The sequence below is a fragment of the Jaculus jaculus genome, chromosome 3, assembly GCF_020740685.1.
Source record: "Jaculus jaculus isolate mJacJac1 chromosome 3, mJacJac1.mat.Y.cur, whole genome shotgun sequence".
In the NCBI taxonomy this organism is placed as follows: Eukaryota; Metazoa; Chordata; class Mammalia; order Rodentia; family Dipodidae; genus Jaculus; species Jaculus jaculus.
In genome coordinates, this window is record NC_059104.1 from 145,285,689 (window position 1) to 145,300,725 (window position 15,037).

Sequence of the window (15,037 nt, forward strand, 5' to 3'; positions counted from 1 at the left end):
GAGGCAAACTGGCTCCAAGAACCACGTTTTCCTGCCTCTGTGAGTAAACAACCCCACATAAAATTGAGAAAAACTTCAGAAAAGATGTTATAATTCCTTAGACTTTGTGTCATGTGAGGGACAAGGGATTGTGCACATGAATGGGGTACAAAGTTCTGGAAGGGACAAGGTCTGAATCGCTTCATGTCACTGGTGGAGTGTAGAGAGGAGTAAGAGCCAAACTGATAGGAACTTTATCTCAGCCATGGCAATACCCTCTAAGGCATACATTTAGAAAATTAAACGTCTATTATTCTGGAGGTCTATGGGCCCAGTAACTAGTAAAAGAGGCCTGGACATCTGGGCAGGGATTTCATTTAGAGGTTGGAAGCAGCAAAACAGATCCACCCCATGATAGATTGTTTACAACGTAGTGATCACCTCTCTGCACTTTCTACATTTGTTGATCACAACTAATTATTTTTATTTTCTAAAACAATATTTTATTGATTTATTTTCAAGGAGAGAGGTGGGGGGGCTCACACCTAATTTTGTATTACTTCCTTCCTAATTGATTTTGCATTAAAACATTGAGAAATGATAAATGACAATATCTGTGTAATTTTGCTTCTTGTGTGAATTTCTGTCAGTAGATTACAGAAGAACACCTGAAATGACTGACTGGCTAAAATATCTAGATTTTTCTACCACAGTTCATAATTGACATTGATAATCCCAGAATTTACTGCTATAAAAATATTAGAGACTCTATATTGTAGGTTTGGAACTGGAATTTCAAAATATTTTAGTTTCTCACAATTCATTCAAGGGACAGATACAGATCTCCACTATTTCCTTACTTATACATTTATATAGATAGTAATTATTTGTACCTCAATATACCATGCTTTGCATTGATAAGATTCATTTAAACCTTCTTTTCAAATATACACACAAATAATTATGACAAAATGAAGAGAAAGAAAACACTGGATTTTAGTTCAGAACACCCATTTTTTTTTTAAATCTTGTTTTCATCCTTCCTGGTCTTGAAAACAAGAAGAGAGTGATAGCTGCTTTACCCACCTCACATAGTTACTACAAATACTCAGAGAATGCTCTTAGTGAAATGCCTTCTCAGTGGTAAGGACCTATTGAAATGACATGAATGTGCTGCCGCGTAATCCCACACCTTTCAACAGAGCTAGGCAAAATTGCTTTTTAATCTGCCAGGTATCCACCAGTCATGATAAGATTGCATGGATTTTAAAAGATTGCATTTCACGCTTTTGAAGAAATTCTATCTAAGAAATTAGGAATGCACTAGGACTAAATGATATCCACTTTGAATAAAAAGACTTTATTATTCATTTATTGGAGCTATGTCCCTGAAAAATTCAAAAAAATCAACAGAAAAGCTTAAAGATAATATGTAATGATGTTTAAGAATTTATTAATTACAATGAAAACTTTCTTTCCTTCTCCTGGAAGACAATTATTGCAAAGCAACACAACAGAAACACAATAAATATTTCCATTTTAGGAAAATAATAAGTTTTAAGATACTTTGAAGATCTGTTAAAAGCTTCCAAAGGCATGAAAGACCTCGGGAGAAGGATGTGCAGACAAGTGGGTGGTGGTGCTCATCAAGCGGGTGACATGACTCTGGGTTGCACCAAATCATTTTGCAAAACCAAAGGTAAAATCGAGCCCCTTTTCCTATAACAAGCCAGAACACTCATTGCTATAAGATTCTGCTTAAAAAAATTCTAAAGGGCACATGGACACAAAATTAAACCTGATGGAAATTTACTATTGATTTAAGAAGTGGAGGAAAATCAAAAGAATAAATAAGTGTTCTAATCTAAATTAATATAGATTTTAGAATACAAAATGTATTCCATGTACACACACACACACACACACATATATATGTGGTGTAAATCATAGCAAAATAGACTATATTATACTATGAGACATTAAAGATGCATTGGGTAATCTCTAATGTGACCAGCTGAAGAAGAGAAAAAAGATACATAACTACTAAGCTCATCAAGGTGGCATAAGAATGATGCAGAATAACTGTACAATCAGTCTGAGTGAAGGTAAACAAGGAGAGAAATCCAACATGCAGTGGTTAGGGCAAATGGAGAGTCATACTACAGAGCTAGCATTCAGCCAACATCGGTCATCAATTACAACAGATGTGAATTGAATAAATGCTCATCTGAAAGAAAGCAGAATGTCAGACTGGATAAGACACACTACCCAACTAAGTGATGCTTTGAGAGACACATATCTGTTGAAAAGTTATAGTAAGTTTGGAATTAAAGGGATTTAAAAAGGACATATTATCAACACAAGCCAAAGAAAATCGGCATAACTATATTAGTGAATACAAAGGAGACAGATAAAATGCCTCAAAGAGGAACACTTCATAATGATTTAAAGTTCAGTCAATCAGGGACTTGGAACAAGTCTCAATCTCTGTGTAGTCAGTGGCATAGCCTTAAAAGCGGTAAACTGACAACAGTAAAGGAAGAAAGAGAAGAATTCACAATAATCTTTGGACATTTTTCACAATCTCTTCTCATAATTCAAAAGTAAGAAAAATATAATAGTACTAAGAATGTAAAAATATGAACAGAGCTAATCAACTTGCTCTAGTTGGTACACATGGAAAATTGTACCCTATTACAGATTTTTTTTGTTTGTTTGTTTGGAGTGTCAACCTTTATGGGAAATAACCACATGATGTTTATAGTGTATTGTTGGGAGCAGGCTTATGAGTGTTATAGCCAGTTTCCCCATGCCAGTGTTTGGCACACTCTCCTTTGGCTATGGCCTACCTTATGTTGGCCAGGGGGTGATGTCCACCCTCTGCTCATGCCATCATTTTCCCTACCACTGTGGAGCTTCCCCTCGAGCCTATAAGCAAAAATAATCATCTTTTTTCCCACAAGCTGCTCTTGGTTGTGTGTATTCTACCCTGACTGCAACAGTAAAGTGTTTTTTAAGAATATGGAAAACATTTGTAATTTTTTATCATAAATTGAGGCAATTATTTCAATTCCAATTGAGCTTTTTTTGTAAAGGCAAAATATATTAAAGCCAAAGAGAATGCAAGGGAGTAAATATTGAAAAATCAAAAAAAGAAATAAATAAAAAATAAATCAATTTTAAAAAGAAAATCAACAACAAAAATTGGTTTGTAGAAAAGGCATTAAGTTTTGAAGCTCATTACAAGACTACTTAAGAAAATAGTACTCCCCGTATCATAAATAAAAACAAAGGGAAAAATCTACGTCTACTAAATATAATGAGGGGTTCAGAAAAAACTTTATGGCAACAATTTTGAAAATATAAATTAAAATGTACAATCATAGAAGCACTTAATTACAGAAATGAATAAAGCAGTTGAAAATATGAACAGTTGAACTTGTTTGTACAGAATTTGAATGTGATTTTAAAGAATCTGAATTTGTGATCACATTAATTAGATTATTATTAAAATCATCCAACAAAATTGTAGGCTCAGACAACATCACTAGAGCATTTGCCCTATGTTAAGAAAGGGTTATAGTAGTCACAAATCTCACACAGAAATGGAAATAGCAAATGCCTTTCAGCTTATAATAACCATAATATCTAAGTCAGATAAGGATATTGTGAAAAACTTATGGGCCAATCTGTCTCATAACACATAAAACTCCAAACCATAAGGAAACAACTGGATGAAGTTTGTAAAAATTATATATCATAATCCAGTTGATTTCATTCTAAGAGAAAGCTGTTGATAAAACTTTAAAAGCATGAGCCTATATTAAAATGAATGATATCTGAGATTTGCTCAAAACTAATGGGAGAGGTGGTGAGTGTGTGGAATGCAATGGAACAGAGTGACTGAAAATTGACCATTGTCATACCTAAGTGATAAAAAAGTTTACATAAATTCAAATTTTTCTATTAGTGAATTAAAAATATAATATAACTTATTACACAAAATATAAAGGAGAAAATTTTGAATTCATTTCAATAGACACAGAATAAAACACTTGATAGAATCAGACATAATTTAAATCTAAAATTCTTAGGAAGGGGTAGGAACAATCTTAGGGGTACAATGCATACCTTCTATATGTAGGGCACTGGTTTCAATCCACAGAACTTGAAACATCCTCTTAAAAAATAGTCTTAATTTTTTTTTTTAACCTGATCAAAGGTACATTCTGAAGCTTTGGTGATGAAATGCTAAATGCTTTCCTTCAACAATAGGGACAAGAGAAAGACTGATACCATTGCCCTTTCTGTTTAATATTGAGCTACAGATGGAAAGTAGTATAATAAGTTTGAGTTCTTCACACTCACAACTTAGGTATTTAGTGAGGGATTGCCTACACATTTTGGCAGCATCCCTCACCTCTGGATGTGCCACTTGAATTCCCGAGTGTGACAATGAAAAATGTCTCTCTACATTACCAAATATTCTCTGGGGCACAATTCTTCTACTGAGAAGTAAGAAAAAGAAATGAGTGTTTTATGATTTAGAAAGAAAAAAAAACGAAACTCTTGTTACTTATAAAAGAATGACTATAGACAAAATCCTAGAGGGTACCATATGGAGACAGCTTAACCTTTACATCACACTGCAATGTGAAATCTGTAAGACCTAGGGTAAACAGTCCTAAATGTAAAAGCAGACTATCAATCTTGCAAAAGAGAATCATGGTCATATTGAATTACATAAAGATTTTTAAAATGTGACACAAAATATAAAAACCTCAAAGGAAAAAATGTGGATAAAATTCAATCAATCCTTTTTTTTTTTTTTTTTTTTTTAATGCTTCAAATTGAATAGTGAAGAAAAAGGAAAGTCTGGATAAAGACTTGGAGAAGAATTTGCTAAACAGGTATCACCTGAGAGCAAATTCCATTTAAGAAAATATAACTCTTCAAACTCAATAGAAAAACCAAGCTGACTTTAAAATTGGTGAAAGATTTGAATAGACATTTCACTTTTCAATACATAAGCAGGTAGGATGGTTTCCAATCTTATTTGTCATTAGAAAAAGCAAACTGATAAAACAGTTATATAACAGTATATTCTCATTAGTATGCTCACAATCCATGCCCCAAATCAAGAGGGCTGGTGCTATGAAGTGTTAGTCAACACAATCATCAACTGAAGGCTCTCCAGATCTGCTACAGGGTGGGCCCAATGGTACACATTATATGGAGAGCAGTTTGGCAGCAACCTATCATAATGTCCATCTACTGTCACATCCAAAAATTCTATTCCTACACAACCGCTGCAAGGAAAGGCCAATATACATATGATTATAATAGTCCTAACTGGGAAATAGCTCAAATGCTTACTAATAAGTGAAAGGATAAACAAACTCTTGCATATTCACAAAGAGTTTGCTGTGTATCATGCTGAGATACAATCAGGTAATTAAAAAGAACAAATGAAATTATGTCAACAACATGAATGGCTCTCAGAAGCATTATGTTAAGTGAAAGAATGGTTATAGGATGTTTGATAACATTCCAGAAGAGACCGCACTACAGTGACAGAAGGCAAAACATTGGTTCCCAGAGGCTGAGGGATGTTAGGGGATTTCCTTCAAGATGAGTGAGGAGAATTCTAGGGGTGATAAAGATGATGATGATAGATAGATACATAGATTTCATATACATATTCATTTATATATATATATATATATATATATATATATATATATATATATATATATATATATATATATATATAAAATCTGGTGGTTTTACAGCATTGCATATGTGGGTCAAAGTTCATTACATTGTAAAAATTAAAATGGGTAAATCCTTAATTTTATATACCACAATAATGCTGTTTTTAAAAGATGTGCTATAATGGCTGGCCACAAGCATGTTAAGCTTAGTTAAGATCCCTAGAAGGCCAGACATTGTGTTCATACCTGTACTCCCAGAAGTAGGGAAGCAGAGATATGAAAACCTAGGGGCTTACTAGTCTAACCAAACTGGTGTTCTCTGGTTTAGTGAAAGGCTCTGTCTCAAAGAATGAAGGTGGTGCTGGATGGAGAAGGATATCCACTGTCTATTTCTGCCCTAAACACACATACATACACAAATATGCAGACACATACAGAAGCCCACCATACAAACTCACAGAAAAATCAGAAGAATGTTTCTATGCTGATATTGAAAACATTATAAAATATGCAAGTAATTGATCACTACACAGTTACCACAGAATACAATCCTTTGTGAAGAACATTAGAATTATAAGTAATATCATGTCACTTTACCCCATTTAAAATGTTATCTTTTCTCAGGGTTAGCTTTCCATCACTGTGACAAAATACCTGACAAAAAGGCACTTGTAATTTTGACTCATGGTTTCAGAGGGTTCAATCCATGGTGAGTTGCTTTGGGGCCTGTGGCCAGGAAGCACAGGTGCTCACTTCATGTCATGTGGAAAGAGACAGAGAAGAAGGTGTTGGTGTTATAACATCCACTTTAAAGTCATGCCCACAGTGATCCAACTTCCTTCTCCTTGACCCCACTTCTTAAAGATTTCCACTAGCAATACAAGGTGATGATCAAGCTGTTATTCATATGGCCCTGGAGGATATTTGAGATTCGATCAGAATCTCCTGTCATTGCGTCTCTCTGCATTTCTTTCTCTCTTTCCTCACTCTGTGGTCCTTTAATTGAGTTTGTCTTTACACAGTGTCCTCTAGGTTTCCTAGCACTCACCCTTGCTGATTTCATCTTAAAATTGTGATGTGATCTTCTGGCTGTTTCTTCTCCCTTCTAACCTCACTACTGACTCTTCACCTCAAGAAGTCCCACTGGGTAACACCTTTGCACCATCATTTTCCATGGTTGGTCTTTCTATAACTTCCCAGATTGTTTCTCAAGGGCTATAGAAAGAGATGTAAGCTAATTTGTAATTGTTTCCTCATTCTTTTCTTCGGGGTTGCTAATGCTGCAATACCATAGACCTGCTTTTCCTCAGAATAGGATAAACACACACACATTGCCCAGATGACCTCCACTCACAGATGCATCTCTATGTTTAGATATCTTTAAATAAGCATTATAAATACAAACAGATGGGATGGTGGTATGGTACAGTTCTCTTTCCTATCTTTTTTTCTCCCCATTTCCTATATTGTCTCATATATCTTCTGGTGTCATAAAAAAAAAAGATATCAGTGTTATTTTCTATGGCTGAGTAGCATTTCATCTCACATATCAATTCCTTAACCCATTTCCTATGGTTTCATATTTAAGTCATTTTCAGTTATGTATATTGTTTATAACTATTGTAATAATGGATATTTCATTTGGCTTTGTGAATATCTTAACAAATTTCTCTGATCACATTGGATGGTAATTATCAGTGATGTCTATCATCCCACCAGATAAGTAAGTTCTCCTGAGGGGAGAACAATCATTATTTGTCTTAGAAATATTACTACTCTGCAGAATTCAAGGAGGAGATAACTGTAACTTGTTGAGAGAAGGGCTAAAGGAATGTTTTTATATTTGGGTACCCATATCATCATACATCTTTAGTTTTTACTCAATGTTTCCTTGGCTTATATATTGATTTCTCTGAGTCATTGTTCAGTTTCCTATGTGATAATTATCATAAAATCAACAAGTGACTTTTAAAATTAGAATATCGCCAACCCTTAGCTCCCTTATGTATTGTGGTGGTTTCTTGAATAGATTTTATTAATTACAAAGAAAAAATTAAAAATGTAGGTAGCTGACACTTTTTTGCCCAACCCTATGTAGAGATGAATTACTAAGACTGAAATAGTCAATTACAAGGAAAACCCACATGGTATGTGTGTGTTGCATGCTCTTTATAGCTATTGTCTGTTATAAATTCTCTAGAGTACTATTTCCTGCTACAATTCACTGGTTGCATAAGTTTAACTCATCAATATGATTGTAAAATTATCTGAGCTCACAGAGGGGAGAAGAGGAAAACCAACTAAAATGGCTGAAATTCTGCTTACTCCTTCATTAAAGTCCATGTTTTTTCCTGATTGTATTTTAAGCTGCTCAAGCAGCTTGCTAGGGCTGGTAGCACATTTTACACAGTAGATTGTCAACTAGACTTTCTAAGGAAAAGGAAATCCACTGCTGGTGTCTCTGTAAGCATTTACATTCAGCTTACATTGACTGTTGTGCTACATTGTAGTGGGTACATAAGGCAATGGAAACCAACTGGCCAGGACAATGGGAGTGTTCTATTGGTATCAGAAATATACAAGAGTGTAAGCTAATTTTTTCTTTCTGGGTTAGGAACACTTACTATCATTATCTAATACATTGCAATTGAACATAGTTCAAAAAGCACAAAAGAATGATATAGAATTACAGAACAGAAAATAGGCCACTGATTGGTTACACATTCATCAAGTCTATTTCCCTAAAAGCTTTTATTAGATGCCCACACAGCTTGATTTGGAAGGAGTAAAAGTCACTGAGAAAATGATCTAGCAGCACAGTTGACCTCTAGTTGATTTTAATTGTACTGGCAGCAAACGGTGTACCTACCCCATCCAGCATGTTCTGTTATACCTTTCAGCCAATGAATTATTAGTCACACATAGAAAATATCCACTATGCCAGCACTGAAAATTTATGTTTCCCAAAATTCACACTGTAATCCTAGTGCCTACAATGATGGTATTAGACAGTGGGAAGGGGCCTTGCAGTCAAGAATAGTATTAGTATCCTTATTAAAAAGGTACTGGGGGGCTGGAGGGATGGCTTAGTGGTTAAGCGCTTGCCTGTGAAGCCTAAGGACCCCGGTTCGAGGCTCGGTTCCCCAGGTCCCATGTTAGCCAGATGCACAAGGGGGCGCATGCGTCTGGAGTTTGTTTGCAGAGGCTGGAAGCCCTGGCGTGCCCATTCTCTCTCTCTCCCTCTATCTGTCTTTCTCTCTGTGTCTGTCGCTCTCAAATAAATAAAAATAAAAATTAAAAAAAAAATGGTACTGGGAAACTCTCTTGTCCCTTCTGACATCTGAGAACAATAGCAACAGGCTAGGAAGCAGGCTTTTACCAGACCCCAAATCTGTTGGCACTTTTATCATAGACTTCTAGCATATAAAAATTTGAGCAATAAAATTGTGTTGTTGGTAAGCCACTCAGCCCATGATATTCTGTTATAGTCCCATGACAAACCAAGAAAATCCACTACTCAGATTTTTTCAGAAACTTAGGTGACTCTTCTCAGGTACAGAATACGAGGGCTAGACTTAAAACCCTGGTTCTCTAAGTTATTCTCTAACTCACTATGCCAGACGATTTATAGTTATGCAAATATATTATCTATATTAGCAGACTGACCTTTCTAAGGCTCAGTCTTTGGTACATGCCTTTCTCCTGAATAAAGACCATAACAAGTTCCTTTTTCCTTAAAGTAGTGACTTTCAACCATTGTTTTCTGAAATATTTGTGTGTGTGTGTGTGTGTGTGTGTGTGTGTGTGTGTCAAACAACATCCTTGTTATAACCTACTGTTTTTTCCCACTCCAACAAACAGATCTCAATGAATATTATTCAAAATATTATGATTTTTAATTTAATCTTACATTCATAAGTCATATTAAAATTTAATGTTATGTAATGAAAACTTTTGCAATAGCTTAGTAAAATAGTAGTTTGCATACTCAACATCCAGCAGTACTGGAGATATCAGTGAAGTCACAGGCAAATGCTTAAGGAATTTACCAAGAACCTTCACCTTTTCTACCTTTATAGCACACAGTACATAATTTTGACATTGAGATTCACTTCCTCATATGAAGGTATTACATCTGTGTGTGGGCAGCAATAAGAAACAGAAGATAAAATATTTATTAAATTTATTTATTTGAGAGAGAGAGAGATACAGAGAGAGACACAGAGAGAGAATGGGCATACCATACCCTCTAGCCACTGCAAATGAACTCCTGATGAATGCAACATCTTGTGTATCTGGTCTTTGTGGATCCTAAAGAATCAAATGTAGGTACTTTGTCATTGCATTCAAGTGCCTCACCCACTAAGCCATCTCTCCAACCTGAACTAAATTTTTTAAATATTTTATTTTTATTTATTTATTTGAAAGAGAGATGAGGAGAAAATGGACACATCAGAGCCTCCAGGTGCTGCAAATGAATTCCAGATGCATTGCCACTTTGCGCATCTGGCTTATGTGGGTCCTGAGGAATTGAACCTGGGTCCATTGACTTTGCAGGCAAGTGCCTTAACCACCAAGCCATTTCTCCTGCCAAGATTTTTTTTTAAGTTGGCATTTGCTAGGTGAAACTGTTCCCTTTAATTATCCCATGCTAGCATTTATGTATCATTGACCACAATTGTGTTGCACAGACATGCCTGCTTGTAAGAGGGTCTGTGAAGGTGTTTATTTTATTTTAGACAAATTTGAAAATCAAGACTGTGATAATTAGAAGGATAGACCAATGGATGGACAATCAGAAGTTAGTGCCATGTACAATATCCCAAGAAACATTGTCATTTTCATTGATTACTGATGATTCTACAATAAACTCCATTACCAATAGCATATAGTATCCCAAGTACATTCTGATTCCATTTTTGGGAACATCTGACCTATAAGAAAAGTCCAACCCACATTCTCCAACAAAGATGTATGCATGTATGTGTGTATGTATGTATCTGCATGCATATGGAGAAATATGAATCCAGATTACTTTCACTAAATCATTCTACACTACTTCTAGTCCTTTTTTGTACCCACAATGTTTTATGTTTTAATGAAACAATGTTCTGTTGTGTGTTTTCTGCATGCATCATTTTCTCTGCCAAGGAGATCTTTTCACATACTGACAAGACAGTACATATACTATAAGAAAGACCTATCATACCTCTGGAAATGTCCTTCACTTCCCAGATCTATTGTTGGTGGTCTTTATACACCTCCATTAGCTCTCTTGTCATTATTTTCTTACATATGTGTCACAATTGACAAAAGCTATGGACTCTTAAAGAACAAGAACTATAATAGATTTGATGTGCCTGCTGCAGTTCCTGGAATAGGTTCAAAACACTTGCTTAAGGAAAAGCATAACTGGATATTATCTCTAACATATAGATGACCTAAAAGGAATGGAAGCAAACTTCTTTCACTGCAGTCAATAAAAATGCCTTGATCCATGCCCTTTAAGTCTAGACCTGATTGGATCAATGACTCTTGGCAGAAAGATGAAAGAGACACAGTGAGTATTTTTTTTGTTCTTAATTGGTAGTAATATTAAAATAATTAAGAAATATAAAGGCTCATTTCTATCTTCCATTATTGCCTGTTCTTGAGGTCTGTCTTCAAGAGTTACTCAGTCCATCTTCCTTTGTATGCACAGTGAGGCACACTTTGTTTATTCCAAAGAATGATTGTGGCTGAGCAGGAAAGACAAATTTAATGTGATCTGAACTATGTGGAAAGAAATGACTTAACTTTTAGGGTTTTTATAGTTGATACTTATACTTAGAAACTAACAATTGTTAGAGTAAGTTTAAGAGCAAACAGGAAATGGGTGAGGACACACAAAGAAAAGAGAGTCAGAAATAATCCATAGAACTTGAGACATGGGCTTATAGTTGATTCTGTGAATTTCTGATATGGTATCCTTCTTTCTCTTTTTTCTCCATGTGTATGGAGAGTAGGCATTAGTAATCAGTCCAAACACCTCTTCCACTTGATCCCACACAGGACCTCAGAATTCATTTCACCACTAAGATTCTTCATATGTCTCTTCTATAAAAAAAGTAGTGAGTTAGCCGGGCATGGTGGCACATGCCTTTAATCCCAGCATTCAGGAGGCAGAGGTAGAAGGATCGCAGTGAGTTCGAGGCCACCCAGAGAATCCAGAGTGAATTCCAGGTCAGCCTGAGCTAGAGTGAGAACCTACCTTGAAAAAAACCCCAAAATTAAAAAAAAAAACAGTAGTGAGTTTAGCCTATCCTGCTTTCACAGAGGCATCCTTTTTTTTTAAAATTATTTATTTATTTATTAGAGAGCGACAGAGACAGAGAGAAAGACAGATAGAGGGAGAGAATGGGCGCGCCAGGGCTTCCAGCCTCTGCAAACGAACTCCAGACGCGTGCGCCCCCTTGTGCATCTGGCTAACGTGGGACCTGGGGAACCAAGCCTCAAACCGGGGTCCTTAGGCTTCACAGGCAAGCGCTTAACCGCTAAGCCATCTCTCCAGCCCAGAGGCATCCTTTATAGAGCTCTTCAGTCAGTGTACTCTCTGTGATATGTATTCTCTTTATGGCTTCTGCAGAGTGAACAAAGTATTGCAACCTCAATATATTACCAGATATTTTACTCTTCCACAAAATGTATCTCAATATCTTTCTGTCATAGAGTTCCCAGTCTGCCACTTTGTCCTTGCATTCTGTTTCTCCTGGGAGTGAGAAGGATTACCCATCCCTCAAAGACTATAATTGAATAGGGAGAAAGTTAATGAATCATAGAAAAATACTGAAAAGTCTTGATGTTTTCATCTTTTTTATTTTCTAATAACCTTATGAAGTCATTACTATTGTTCCCATTTTATAGATGAGGAAATTGCTTCTGAGAAATAGAGTAATTTTGCCAAAAATCTCACAGCTTATAAATTATGAAGGTAAGGTTCAATCTCAGATCTCTGACAACCAACATCTTGCTAATGGAATCTGGAGAGTTAATTGATTTAAATCTTCTTTGTGGCTTCTGTTTCATACCACAAAGTGCTTAGACTTTTGGTGTAATGGTCTTCAGCTTTAATGCTATTATTCTCTCTGGAGCCTTATAGACCATGGAGACAGATAGACAAAGGAGAAATATAGAACAGATGTGTATTAGAAATAATCAGCCTACTTAGGACTTCATGCCCCTCAGGTGTAATTCTGTACCGTCAGAGATGAAAACAGAAATTATAGCTAGGTTTAATTTTCTCATGTTCTCTTTTCTGCAGGCCACCGTCCATATCATGTGATTACAGCCAGAGTCCATCCAGGAGAGAGCAATTCCAGCTGGGTGATGAAGGGGATCTTGGAGTTCCTAGTCAGCAATGACCCTGTGGCCAGGCTCTTGAGAGAGAATTTTATGTTCAAGATCATCCCTATGCTCAACCCAGATGGTGTCATCAATGGCAAGTATGTCGCCCACCTGGGCTGACCTACCCAGATCTGCATTCATACTACCATAGGAACCCATGGCTATCTCATCCAAGGGATATTATTAGAGAGGCCTTGGTACTATGTCAAAAACTGAAATTTCCTTAAACTCCTGTTATTTGGTAAAATTAATAAGGTACTCTCTGAACGCATTTGTGTCAGTCTTATGATATTTCTTGGAATAAAATGTGTGTAAGCTGGGGTAGATAATAACAAAATTAACTAGTTAATTAAGTCCAACACTTCTTTTAGAATGGAGGACACTGGAGTTCTGGGTGATCAAATGACTTGCCCCGCTCACATGGTAGGCTAATGACAAATTCAGGATTTAATCTGGGATTTCTTTATAGTGACTGACTACAAATGTTTTTATAATCTTAATTTTGCTGCAGAAAAATCGTTATTCTCAATCACATTTTACTGGATTCTAGGTATAGTTAAAATGAGCGTCACTTTAGTGAAAAGGAATGTTGGCTGGAAAAGAGAATGGTGAGACCATCCTGACCTTCTTCCATCTGTTTCATGTCTTTGCGGTGTATCAGGAAAGGTGTTTCCTTTATTTGATGAGGTCTGTGAGAGTACTCAGTATTCTTGGTCTTCGAGCTTCACCCAGATGAGGTCCCCAAGGTAACATGCCCAGGGAGTCAGAGTAGCAAGACTAATACTCATAGACCCTTGTTTCAAACATTGTGTACAGAGCCAAGCTACTTCCTTTGGTAACAGATTTTGTTTTTTTTACAATAAGAATGGACATTATATGCTACTGAAAAGCAAAATACAAGACAAATTGAAAATATTAAGATTTATTTCAAAATCTATAAATAACTACCTTTACACTTTAAAATATTAACAATGAAGCAAAAATTCATGTTTAGAAAATTAATAAGTAAATATTTAAATTGTAAAATAAAAGAGACAAGAAGGAATAATAAAGAAACACTAAAATAAAGCATAAACTTGTGAGAAATCCAATTACTTAAACCAAATAAGAGTGATATAAGAAAAATAAATAGTTAATTTATTTAAGAAAGAAAATGTTACCCAGGCATGGTGGTGCACACCTTTAATTCCAGCACTCAGGAGGCAGAGATAGGAGGATTGCCATGAGTTCAAGGCCACCCTGAGACTACATAGTGAATTCCAGGTCAGCCTGGGCTACAGCAAGATCCTACCTTGAAAAACAAAGCAAAAACAGAAAAAATTATGTTCAATAGCTCCTGCAGACTGGTTTTCTTTAATAAACATAACATGATGAAGATAGATAAAATATAATAAGAACAACAGCATAAATTCCAGAGATATGTCGAGCCATGCCAAATTTAAACCAATAAAAGCTACAGACTGAGGAGAAAAAATTAAAATAGGTGAAAGAAAGGAAGACAGGGAGAAAAGGCACCCATGTCCACTTAACACATTAGATCATTCTAGCTTAGCATTTCTCAGATTGAAAATAGCTAAGGAAGGCATCTTGAAGAAATTGACCCCATTTTGACATTTTCTTATCCACGTTGGCTCTTTTCTCAAATCTTTTCTTCTGTGGAACTGACTAGGGTCCAGAAGAACATGGACACATCACTGGACTTGGAGTCACAGCTCTGACTGGGAACTCCTGCTGTTCCCTGCTCTTAGTTTATTTTTCTCCTCTGTTGGAAGAGAAAGATGGTGTGCTCTTGGTTGCCTTTTTTTGGCAAGAGGTTTCATAAACACAAGACAATACTCAAACTCAGGGATTAAATGTTGATATTCCATTTCAAATGTTCACTCCTCTGAATCAGGGTTTACTCCAGGTCTTTGGTTTAAAGGTTAATGTGGTCTCCAGCACTGAAGATCCTATTGGCTGGG

At 35.9% G+C, this 15,037-nt stretch overlaps 1 protein-coding gene across 1 annotated transcript in view; it reads left to right on the plus strand.

Moving 5' to 3' along the window:
• The window catches only part of Agbl1 (AGBL carboxypeptidase 1), a 763,032-nt gene that overhangs the window by 247,778 nt on the left and 500,217 nt on the right, over positions 1 to 15,037 (plus strand). The window contains exon 18 of the mRNA XM_012948687.2: positions 12,994 to 13,174. Within this exon, the coding sequence (XP_012804141.2) occupies positions 12,994 to 13,174 (181 nt within the window). The remainder of the gene's footprint in view (positions 1 to 12,993; positions 13,175 to 15,037) is intronic.